Source organism: Macaca nemestrina, chromosome 19 (genome assembly GCF_043159975.1).
Source record: "Macaca nemestrina isolate mMacNem1 chromosome 19, mMacNem.hap1, whole genome shotgun sequence".
Classification (NCBI taxonomy): Eukaryota; Metazoa; Chordata; class Mammalia; order Primates; family Cercopithecidae; genus Macaca; species Macaca nemestrina.
The window spans coordinates 43,755,457-43,767,712 of record NC_092143.1 but is presented as its reverse complement, the minus strand read 5'-3'; the positions used below and the strand labels follow the sequence as shown (position 1 = coordinate 43,767,712).

General features: G+C 52.2%; 1 protein-coding gene across 10 annotated transcripts in view; it reads right to left on the bottom strand.

Annotated features, from left to right (window-relative positions):
* Positions 1-3,677: 3,677 nt before the first annotated feature.
* The window catches only part of LOC105489374 (zinc finger and BTB domain containing 7C), a 383,672-nt gene continuing 375,093 nt past the window's right edge, over positions 3,678-12,256 (bottom strand). For all 10 annotated transcript variants that reach the window (XM_071085396.1, XM_011754127.2, XM_071085400.1 and 7 more), the window contains one exon: positions 3,678-6,731. In XM_071085396.1, the coding sequence (XP_070941497.1) occupies positions 6,080-6,731 (652 nt within the window). In that variant the 3' untranslated portion in view covers positions 3,678-6,079. The remainder of the gene's footprint in view (positions 6,732-12,256) is intronic.

The following is a 12,256-nucleotide window of genomic DNA, read 5'->3' as shown; positions in this document are numbered from 1 at the left end:
AAACCTATTTGTTTATTCTTTTGTTTTTGTTGTCAGGGTCAGAGTTCATGGTTAAAGAGGGGAGCCGCAAGGATGAAAATGTGATTGTGCGTTATACATAGTCCAGCAGGGTGACTTGTAGGGAAAATGGCTTTGCTGGGTCTTGTTCATGCACTGTTGTGTCTCCTATTGTTACAAGGAGAGATGACATCAGCCTATGCACCATTTGTCCGGTGGCTGAGTGTGTGTGTGTATGTGTGTGTGAGAGTGTGTGAGTGTGTGTGTGAGTGTGTGTGTGAGTGTGTGTGTGTCTGGCTGCAGATAATGTGATCAGGTTCCAGGTTTTCCAGGGCAAATTAGAGATGTTTTGTTTTTATATGTCAGGCCCTTTCTGGACCCATATGTTTTGGTTTAGGCCACGTGGGCACTGCCACTCAAGGTCATAGCAGCCTCTGTCCAGGGTGTGCCAAGAAGAGAAAAGGAGTAGGCTCCCCCCAGGGAATCCTCCTTCCATCAACTTATGGAAATGCCTGTCTGTCTCAGTCCTCAGCCTTCAAACCTGAAAGGAGCGAAAGGTGAGTTGCTTGCTTCCTGCATTCCCCATCCCTTTCTGAGCCAGGAAGTGGGATAAGGGAGGGATGGGCGGGAGCTGCGAGGCTGGTAACTGTTCAAAGGTGCAATTTCAAGGCTCCTCTGCCCAGAGAAACCAGGCTTGTTTGCTGCTGGCAATGTGACAGTGCTTTGCTAAGGGGCCTTTCTTTCCACCTTGAATGAGGAGCAGGGGCGGCAAAGGCCAGGAGAGGGAGCCATTGAGTCACGTTCACATTTAGTGACTCCTTTCAGGTCAGGTTTGGACAGAGGGGAGGACAGACGAAAAGGGTGTCTACATCCGGAGGGGTAGTTGTGTTAGGAAGAGGGACTTAGGAGCAGAGAAAAGGAAGACACGGGGGAATTGGGGAAGGGGGTTCACTGGATACAAACCTCCTCCTTCTGGAATTTGTCCCAGGATGTCCCAGGTCCCTGGAGGTCCCTTGGCATGAGTGTTGCCTGGCACTTCCCTCCCGTAGGGCCCCCACCCCCACCGGCTCGTGCTTCCAGCTGGGGGACTAATCCTGATGCCCTAATGAAGTCCCAACTTCGCCCACTCTCAGAGGGGAAAGGCCACGTACAGGGCACCCGGCTGTGCCCTGTTCTGGAAGCGCCCCTGTAGCTGGTTGCCCGTTCTGCAGTGAGCTCAGAGGCCCCTCAGGGAGGAAGAGCTGTTCAGACCCCAGGAAAGGAGGAGTGGGGTCTGTAAAGGGCTCTGTCTTTCAGGAAGGGGCAGACCCTGGGTCAGATAAAGGCCTGAGACGAGGGTCTTACTTCCCGTTGGGTCATTACTATTCTCTTGTTACATGTTTGGGGACTCTAAGTAAGAACCACGGCTTTTCTATGAAGTCCCCTTCTCTGACCCCAACTTGCTGCAGGTGACTGGTTTGGGGAGAAGGGGGCCGGCAGCCCTGGGCCACCAAGCTGAGTTTTGTGAACCTGCCCAGTGCTTCTTTTTCACTCGCCACCCACTCCCTGTGGCATGGTTCTTCTTCCACGGTTGTATGGCGGATATGTATTCACCTTTTCACAAATTAGATGGAGGGAACCGTGGAGACTCTCCTCTCCAGTACCCTTTTTTAAATTTTTTGATACAGGATATATCGCTCTGTCACCCCAACTAGAGTACAGTGGTGTGATCACAGCTCACTGTAACCTCAAACTCCCAGCCTCAAGCAATCCAATCCTTCCTCCTCAACCTCCGAAAGTGCTGGGATTACAGGGCTGAGCCACTGCGCCCGGTCTCCAGCATTCTTAAGAGGCAGTGCTGAACTCTTGTGCTGACTGAGGGCTCACTCCTTCACGAGGGACCTTGTTCCTCTTTAGGACAACTCCAGATGTTAGGGAGTTCTCTCCTTTTTTTGGGCACCCAGTTGCCTCCTGGAATCTCTCTCCTATTGACTCGGGTTGGCTAAATTTTTGGAGAAAGCTTCCCCTCCCCAACACACCTGTAGAAGTTCCAAGGCCTGTGTGAATGTGTCCCTTAAGCCTTCTTCTCCAGGTAAGCTGCGCGTGTTTCTTTGGCCTGTCCTCGGAGGCCTCATTCTACTTCCTTCACTCCTCTTCCCTCCACTGAAGGCTCCTTTGCTATCAGGAGCTCCCTTAGCACCTTGGAACCCCAGGGGGCAGGTCACACATGGCCAGGCTCCATAGAATTCCCACCTGGCCAGGGCTAGAAGGAGATTTTACTCACAGGAGATCAGGAGCACCCAAGGGTCAGGGCCCACTGGGCCCAGTTCCCTACCCCTTCTCCATCTTCTCCAGTGTCTACCTATGTCACTCAGTGGACACTGACCCCCAGAATGAGGACCACATGATCCTAGAATGGCTGAGCTGAGCAGAATCTTGACGAGCAGCTGGCCTTGCATTTCTTGCACTGGGCTATGCTTACCCTGAGCCCTCAGCCATAGGCTGGGGGCCTCCCAAAGCTGTAGGGTGGCCAAGAAACACTTTGACTTCACTAGAAGATTCTGGGGAAAAGGCAAGTCACTTAACTGGCAAGTTGATCAAAACGATATTTTTATATTAAGACAGATGCGTATATGTTATGTAATAAAATGCAGAAACATGAATTTCAAAGCCAAAACAGGAGACTTCAGAGGTTTACACTACAGATAGGTTCCTTCGGGCTATTTCTTTAGTGTTCTGCCCCCAATTTGCCAACCAGCTGGCCCCCCTCTGCTGAGGGCTGTTTAGGTGGAGAACTTCGAGAAGCTCTGATTACTCCATTTCCTTTATTACTAGAGGTGAGGGAAGTGAGGACCAGAGTGGAGGGGTGATTAGACTGAAGACACACAGCTTGGAGGAGTCCAGATTGGAAACTCAGATCTGTTCTTTTCTCTGTACCAAGAAACGCTGCATAGAAGTTGCCTACTATGGCAAGAAAGGAATCAAAAATAGAAAAGAGGCTCCAGGTTGACCCTTGGTTATCCAGAGATACAATTGGAAGAACAATGTTACCAAGAGTCTGGGCTGTGGGTTGTAAGTAGCGCTGACTCCATTCAATGACAGAAGTATATTCCTTTACCTTAGGTTCTTTTAGGATCTAATGTTCTTTGGGAAAGAGGCTCAGGTGAAGAAGGGAGGAGAAGCCCAATGCCAGCGCCGGGAAGTGAGAGGAAGAAGGCCCAGAGAGCAGGAGGGACAGCCGGAGCCCACTCAGGATGTCAGGCTGGGGAACCGGTAGGACTTCCCTTGCTCACACACCCTGGGGTGCAGCTGCACACGTGTGTGAACACACGCACATACACGCACACCTCACACTCAGGCCCACCGATGCCGCAAAGCTTAAGATCCAACCATGCCTTACAAAGCTGGAATGTAAGAGACTACTGAGAATTGAGTTCTGCCCTCCTGACCATGAAGCACCCCTGGATAACTGAAACGGCAATTGGAAGGGGGATTCAATCTTACCAGGCAAATTAAGCAAGCATAGCTCACTTTTACTCAAAACACTGTCCTTTAAAATATTAAATAAGGGTCAAAGGTTTTGTTTTTCTTTGTAAAGGTGTCTTTGACATTATTTTAAGTTTATGACACCCAACAGTCAAAAACCTTAAGACTGGCTTGTTGCTGTCCTGTGAACTTTCAGAAGTCACATCTCACAGAAGTGCGACTCTCAATATAATTTAATCAAGTCAATTAATACTGTTTAATAAATAGGCCAGAAAATTAGCTGCGAGTTTTTCTCGGCGGGATGTGGCGTGCGACCGAAGTTATGGAAGATTGTCCCTTGAATCACTAAGGCAAACTTTGCTGAGTGTCATTTTACATAGAGCAATCACATAAAAAAAGAGTTATAAATAGAAAAAATTCCAAAGTTCTCCCACAGACAGACAGGGAAATCGAAACATCAAAAAAAAAAAAAAAATTGAAGCAAAACAAAAACACAGCCACCCCTCCCCCGACAACCCAGTTGCTTCAAGTTCTTGATCGTACAGTACTCAACATCTTTGGATATTTTACAATGTACAACTCCAAACTGCAGCCAAGAAAAAACAGAAAGAATTAACCAGTCATCTGAAAAATTGAGTTTATAAGAAGTCATCACCTTTACAAAATAAAAACAAAAGCCCCAACACCACTGGATTCCGATTTATTCATGTTTCCTTTTTTTTTTTTTTTTTTTCCTCTCTTTTAAAGTCTGGTTCGGCCCCAATCGCTTGGCTGATGGGGGGGACACGGGCACATTGGCTGGTGGACATGGGCATGCTTCTGGGGCAAGTGTCTGAAAAGAAGACAGGAATCTGAGAGGTGGCTGCCCAGGCAGATGACTTCTGAGAACAGAGGGCGTGTGTAGCAATCCTGCTGGCTGGAGTGGCATCCGGTGGTGCGAAGAATCAGGGGGTCTCTTCCGGAGAGCTGTGAGAGGGACAGAGTCTGTGCTCTTCTCTGGCCTTTTTGTTTGTTGTGTGTTTGCTCAGGAAAAAGCCAAGGCGACGGGAAGAGCTGAAGTCTCTTGGTGCCCACAGCACAGAGACTGGGGACTCCAGCCCTGGGCCCTCCCTGGGGGTGAACCCTCCTCCTCTCTGGGCTGCTAAGAAACCAAAGCAAACTCGGCAAGAAAAGAGAGGGGAGGGAAGGGGAGAGAAGCTCAGGAAGGCGCGGGGCCAGCAGAGCCTTCCTTTTCAGGACCTGCTGAAAACTCAAGAACCAGGAGAACATGTGACAGCTCTAACTCACAGAGCCCTTCAAACCTCAGAGGCCTCCACTTCTCTGCACTGAGCCCTTTTGTTAAAAAAGGGACCCAAATACTCCCACTTCACCCCCAGAGGGAGGAGGAAGGGGTTGAGGGGGGTTCTCACACAGCAAACGGGACCATCGTTAGCAATGCCAAGGCCCTGAGGAACCCACAACTCAAAAAGCAAACAGATAAACCCTAGAAAACCAGGTATGTATTTTGTCTGTTTTCAGGAATCAGGGTGAGGGGAAACAGTTGCCAGGTGTTAAGAGGTGGCCCCCATCTCTTCGATGTTGGCCCTGAGAGCCCCAAGACACTGCACAGCCTTGGAAGGGGCATTGGAGATGGGGTAAACACTAAATAGTGCCACCAGGGGTCCAGACACGAACTCTTGCAGGGAAGGTAAGGTAGCATTCGGAGTTCGCAGACCTGCCTGTGGGCTTTGGTGAAGTTCGGAAGCTCCCCTGACCCCCGATCTCTGTCTAGTCTGGCCATATTTCTCACCTATGCTAATATGCTAATATAGAGCTGGATGTAATAAAACTAAGTCCAGAAAGATAAACTGTTTCCCCATGGACTTGGGGAGTACAAAGCTCCTACCTTCTCTGGGATTCTCTGGGGGGATAGGTGTGTATGTGTTTAGAGGTGGAGGGAGCAAACCTAAGTTACCAGCCCCTTCTATAGCCGGGTGACACTGAGCTACAGAGGGCTGACCTGTCAAGGTCACAGGACAGGTAAGGGGAAAAACGGCCCTGGCCTCCCAGAGCCTGATTCCTGACTGGTTCCAGGGGGCCCCCCTGCCAACAGAGCATTTCTTTCTATGTGGCAGGTGGGTAGTTCTCAAAAAGACCCCGGGGCCACTGGAGACTGGAAAACGAGCCCTCAGAGGAGTGTTGGCAGAGACTCTGCCACAGGGGGTGGGGCTTAACCAAGGTGCATGCCCAGCCCCTACCTCCTCCTGCTCCATCGGGCTGGGCCCCAGGCCAACCACCCCCTGACCCCTCGTAACCCACCCAGCTCCTAAGTGCCCCTGGGCATCCAGTTCTGTGTGGCTTGGGCCGGTGCAAATTTCTACATGAGAGCCAGAGAGACAGCCAGGGAGGGAGGCCCAGGCTCCTGGTCTTTTGGGAAGAGATGCCCGTCTTAGAACAGCAAAAGGAGGCAGCTGCTTTAGGAGCCTGGGAAAATGCCATCACTGATAGTATTATTATTTTTTTTCCATTTTCCCTTTGTGTTTTTAAAATGAAAAGTTCAGATCCATGGGGTGGGGAAGAGCGGGCCTGGAGGGAGAAGGACTGGAGGGCTGGTGGGCTGGAGTCGACAGTGACCAGCCTAGTTGTTGGCTTCGGACATGGAGGCCACGTGGTTGAGGCCGGCGAGCCCAGGGAGGCCGGCCAGGCCCGCGGCCCACGGGTCGGGCAGCGGGAAGTAGGGCCGCGCGGCTGCCACGTTCTCGGCCAGCGCGAAGGCCAGGAGGCCCCCCGCGTTCCTCTCAGCCTCCAGCTGCGCGCGCCCGAACAGCTTCATCTGCGTCTCCTCGAACTGCCGCTCCAGCTCCTGCAGGCTCAGGGCGCCCTTGGGCGCTGCCAGGAAGTGCTTGGCGGGGCTGGGGCCCGGGAGGCACACGGCTGCGCCGCCCAGGTGGCCGCCCACTTCGCCCAGTGCCGGAGGCATCACGAAGGCCGCCTTGTCGGGGGCCGGGCCACCCGGCCCGAAGAGCAGGCTGGCGGCCCTCCACGCAGCGGGCTTGCGGCCGCGTCGGGGCCGCGCCATGCGGCAGCTCTGGCGCTTGATGTGGCGGTGCAGGTGGTCGGAGCGCGTGAAGCTCTTGTAGCAGAACTCGCACTGGTAGGGCCGCACTCCCGTGTGGATGCGCATGTGGTTCTTGAGGTCGTAGTTGTGCACAAACTTGGCGTTGCAGTGGATGCACAGGTAGGGCCGCTCCCCCGTGTGCTTCCGCATGTGGATTTTCAGCTTGTCCTGCCTGCAATGCAGAGACTGGCGGTCAGTTCCGCAGGGAACACCAGGAGCCATTCCTAACCTTCTGCTCCCCTTTCCTCCAGAACCAGCCGAGGCTCCCTACTGCCATGGAGTCAAACCCCAGAAATAGGTCCCATGCTAGATCTACCCTCAACTGCTGCCCCACCTTAGACAGGTATGGTTACTCACCTGGATTAAAGGGATGTGGAAAAAGCAGTGTCTGGAAAGTCCCACTCCCCTAAACTCCTTTTATACCGAGCTCAGAGTCATGAAACTCCCACTCTATTAGGGGTTTATCTCACATACTGGGAAGACACTTCGCCAGAAGTCAGGGCTCTGACCTTAGTCCTCGGATAGTGCAGCGACTTCTGCTGATACTGGATTGCACTTTAATCTCACACCCACTCTCTCCAGGCAACCATATGCTTTCCCTCCAGTTCATCTATATGCTTTGGCCCAAAGTCCCTGGTCCCATCCCAGCCCCCGGGCTGTTGAGATCTGTCTGTGTTTGGCACTAATCTGGGAGGCTATAGAAGCTTGGGCACACCTTGTTCAAACCTCCTGCATGGTGGTTTCTTATCCTAAGCCTTGGGCTCTCCTCTTTGTCTGTAGACAATTTCAGGGTTTACAAAAGAGCCAGGTGCGAGAAGAATGCAGCCTAATCTAGGGCAAACTTTTCGGGGTTTAAGTGGTATTATTCACAGGTAAGGTATGGTGTAGGGTGGGGCGCCTGTGACTTTTGGGGGTCTGGGAGCCTCTGCGCCAGCTGCAGACCCACCACCAACTTGGTGGTGACCTCAGGCAAGTTACTTAACCTCACTGCCCAGAGCTGAACCTGGTGCCAGAGATCAATTCTCATTGTCCAGGGCTGATGGAAAGAACCGGATCCTGTGTGAGCTAGATTCCACATACCTCCTGGTGGCCTTGACAGGAAAACTGACATCAGGGGGTTGTTTTCATAAAGACTGAGCATTGGGTAAACCAGCTTAAGCTGGCTGAGGTACAGGCAGCTGGGCTGCAAGAATTCCTCTTGGGATAATTCGCAGCCTTCCCCAGTGGGGCCATATGGGCCAGGAAGCTCTGTGTCTAGTCTCCTACCTCCTCCCTGAAGGTGTGGCTTGTGTGGAGCATCTGCCTATAATTTCAGACTCTGCTCTGAGGTTAGAGCAGATGTGGAGTCCAGGTGTCCTCCCTAAGATGGCCAGATTTAAACCCTGTTTCACATAATCCCACGACATCAGGGGCAGGTCCTAGGCTCCTGGTGTCCCCTGGCCACTAGAGGTCTCACCAGCTCTCATTTTCAAAATGGTTCTCCAGGGGCAGAGCAGGAGAGAAAAGGACATTCCCGTGAACACTGGCAGGCACTGTGGGAGGAGGGTCAGAGAGGATAGACCGTCCTCCCACCTGTGCTCACAGGAAAGCTGGAGAGCCCCTGGCACGGGGGAAGGGAAGTGGGGTCACCCTCCTCCCTTCCACATCCCACTGCTCCTGCCTCTTCTCAAACCCACCAGCCACCCCAGGCTACATGGTACTCTGCTGTGATATGCCACCCCCTACCAGCATGCTGTGGTCTCTGTAACCCAGATTTCACCTAGATGATTGGATTTTTGAGGAGGAAGGGACCTCAGAGACCATTTAGGCCAGTGGGTATCAAACTTAAGGATGCATTCGAACCATAATCAGGACTCAATAAAACAGTGCTGGGCCCTACTCCTAGAGATTCTGATCAGTAGGTCTGGGATGGGGGAGAGGGACAAAGAATTTGCATTTCTAACCAGGTGCCACATGCTGGTGGTGGTGGTGGTCCGCGGACCCCATACTGAGAACCACTGGTCCAGGCAAAGCCTCCACTATGTAGGTGGGCAAACAGGCCCAGCTGGGGAACTTGCCAAGCTCACCCAGAGGGTCATGGCAGGCCCGGGAGTCAAGGCCTCTTTTCTCATCACAGCACTGTGACGGTGAAAATGGAAGTGTCAGGTGCCTGTACTCCTGGAGTGATGTAACTTCCCAGTCCTGAGGGGTATGTCTTGGGCCTCCACAAATTCCCCCAGGCTCTGGCAGAAACACTGATGCTAGGTGGTTGGTTGGGCTCCCTCACCAGGCCTAGCAGAGGGCTCAGCTCAGAATCAGCTAAGCGGGCTGTAAATGCATCATCTTATTACTCCTCACCACAGCCTAGGAGGTAGGTTTTTTTATTTTTATTTTTATTTTTTTGAGACAGAGTCTCGCTCTGTCACCCAGGCTGGAGTGCAGTGGCACAATCTCGGCTCACCACAACCTCTGCTTCTCAGGTTCAAATGATTCTCCTGCCTCAGCCTCTTGAATAACTGGGATTATAGGCACACATCACCATGCCCGGCTAAGTTTTGTATTTTTTAAAGTAGAAACGGGGCTTCATCGTCTTGGTCAGGCTGGTCTCAAACTCCTGACCTTGTGATCTGACCACCTCGGCCTCCCAAAGTGCTGGAATTACAGGCATGAGCCACCATGCCCGGCTGAGGTAGGTTTTTGTTTTTTTGAGATGGAGTCTCGTTCTGTCACCCAGGCTGGCTTGAGTGTAGTAGTGCGATCTTAGCTCATTGCAAGCTCTGCATCCCAGGTTCATGCCATTCTCCTTCCTCAACCCCCCGAGTAGCTGGGACTATAGGCACCCACCACCACGCCTGGCTAATTTTTTTTTGTATTTTTAACAGAGAGAGGGTTTCACTGTGTTAGCCAGGATGGTCTTGATCTCCTGACCTCGTGATCCGCCTGCCTCAGCCTCCCAAAGTGCTGGGATTACAGGCGTGAGCCACTGTGCCCGGCCAGGTAGGTTTTTTTTTAAGTCACTATTACACATAATTAGTAGTACGAACCCTTAGGTCACTCTCAAACAATGGACAATATAAGTGGTAAATCTTCAAATGTCTTCCAAACTTCTCATTAGTGTATCTAAAGTAAGTCCCATTTTTGTGGCAATTGGTCCGAGTATGTAAGAAGTGCTGAGAAGGTGCCTACAATATCCTTTTATTGAACACCTGCTTTGGGCAGGTAAATACATGACTTCATTGACCCTGGGAGTTCATTATTCAGAGGCAAGGTATGGTGTAGAGATAGGGCCCCTCCAGGAGTCTGGGAGTCCCTGTTGTAGCTCCAGACCCGCCACCAACTTTTTGGGTGGCTTTAGGCAAGTTATTTAACCTCTTTGTGCAGAGCTAAACCTAGGACCAGACATCACTTCCCATTGTCCAGGGCAGATGGAGGGAATCTGGGTTTGCGTGAGCTAGATTCAACACATTTGGTGTACTTTCCTCACTTGGACACAGGCAGAAAGGAGGCTCAAAGAAGTTAAGAGCTTCCCAAAGGTATCCAGCTGGTGAGGGGCAAAGGAACCTGAGGGGCTACCTGGCTGTGGTTTGTTTGTAAGCTATTCTGGGGATGAGGAAGGATGGATTTTCACACCTGGGACTCCCAACCTGAGGCCTACAAGGACTGCTGCAGAAAGGGCAGACCAGAACAATCAAGAGAGGGTACCAGTAGCTAGCCAGCTTTCTGCCGCTGTGGCCAGAAGACTAGGGTATGCCAGTGGGAGGAACTCAGCCCTGGGCAGGAGCTTTCCCTAACGGAGACATTTGTGGGAATGGGGGCAAGGGGCGGGAAGAGTAGGCAAAGCTCATGAGAAGCCAGTTCTGGAAAAAACTCCAGAGGATCATCTAGTTTACCAGGCACACTTTACCACATTCTGATTCATGGTCTGAGTGAGTGGGCCCAGTAAGCTACACTATTAGCAGTACATGTCTCAGGACCTTGAAAACACTGATCTAATTACTTCCAAGATAAGGAAAGCAAGGACCAAAGAGGGAATGGTGTCCTAGGGCCACACAGCCTCCTTCTTTACACTGACCTTTCCTGTGGATACTAAGACATGTGCATTGGAGCTGGAGGTGGTGCCGGGTACGCTCCAAGAACTGGACCAGTTCCCTTCCCTGGTCTGGGCCTCAGTTTCCTGATCTCTGAAATGGGGGTTGGGCTGCATCCTTGGGGCCTCTAAGTGCTCCATGAGTGTTTGCATCTGGGTAATGGGCTTCTACCAAATCTCTTTCTGGAGTCTGTTTGGCTGGCTGGCTTCCTTGCCCCTTCACATATTCAATCTACCTGTGGAAGCAGCGTGAATTTAAGCTGGAATATGTTCTAGCTGGAATCTCAGGAGCTGAGCTCTTAGTTACTTCTCTGTAGCAATGGAGGTCTGGTGGTTCCACTTAAAATTTCCCAAGGCCCCCTTGTCCAATGGCCTGTGTGCTCACTTACCCCTCAGCATGGCTTTCTGGGGTCTTTACAAGCTCACTGCCATCTCCTCTGCCAGCTTCCTGCCTGCCCCCCATGGTATACTGTCCCACGCTCTGGGCATCCCTGCATCTTTGAACACCTGCAGGTATGAACTGGACTGCTGGTTCCCCAGTGCACAGCCCACCACATTACTGGGTGGATGCCTGGTAAACCCTGGCTCCTTCCCCGTGTGTGCATGTCTTGTGCTTGGACACTGATGTTCCATCCTTAGGGCCCTCCCAGAAGGTCAAGCCCAGAGCCAGGGTGCCCCTTCCTCCCAGCCGTCCTCCTTCCAGCTCTCCTCCTCCCAGCACTCCTCCCTGCATGTGGCATGGAGGGTTCTGGTACCTGCTTTGATGAGAACCTGTGGGATGCTCTTTCATACTCTGCACAACACACAACAATGAATGTAGATAGAGGGGAGGCTTACTGCATGTTTGGTGACTGACAAGAGCGGCCAATTTCAGAATTCCCTGACTACAAATCCAACATTCTCCCCTCTGGCCCTGGTCCCCTTGTCTGCCATCTCATTCCATCTCTCTGCATCAGGGACAGCCAAGGACATATGCACCCAAGCCTTGGTCTACACGCCCGCTTCCAGCCTGGAGAGCTCATCGTCGGGAAAGTCGTGTGAGTCCTCATGAGCTCATTCCCAGAATCAAAGAAAAGGGCTGCAGGGCCTTGGCCTGAGGTCTGTGGCCTCCAGAAAGGCTCCCAATCAGGATAATGCTTTCCCAGCAGCCTCCACCCGGACTTCTTGTAACCCGATGGTTTGAGACACACTCTTCCTGCTACCACTGCTAATGCCATTACATTATCTTAATAGGGTTCCCAGAGCTGCCAGGAGTGGGAGGACTACAAACAGAGGGAAAACAAAAGCTAGGCTGCTGGCTCGTCTGGAGCGCAGGCAGCTGTGGGGACACAGGGGTGGTCAGCATTCGGCTGGCACAGGAGGAGGCGGGTGGAGACTAAAATGTGCAGCCTTCGGGGTTCAGCGGGAACCAGAAAGCATGCCTTGTCAGAGAGTGACTGCGGTGCAGAGGTCGTCCATCCCCGCCCAGGACGGTGTGCCCTCCATGGGACCTCTGCTGTCTTTGGGCCAGTCTATTCTCATTTTGCAGTTTCTCGCCTCCACTACTGTCCCCATCAGGCATGGCTGGGGCACCTCTGGGAGCCAGGCTGTGAGAGGATGCAGGGGCTCCAGGAGATAGACCCGCCAGCCAT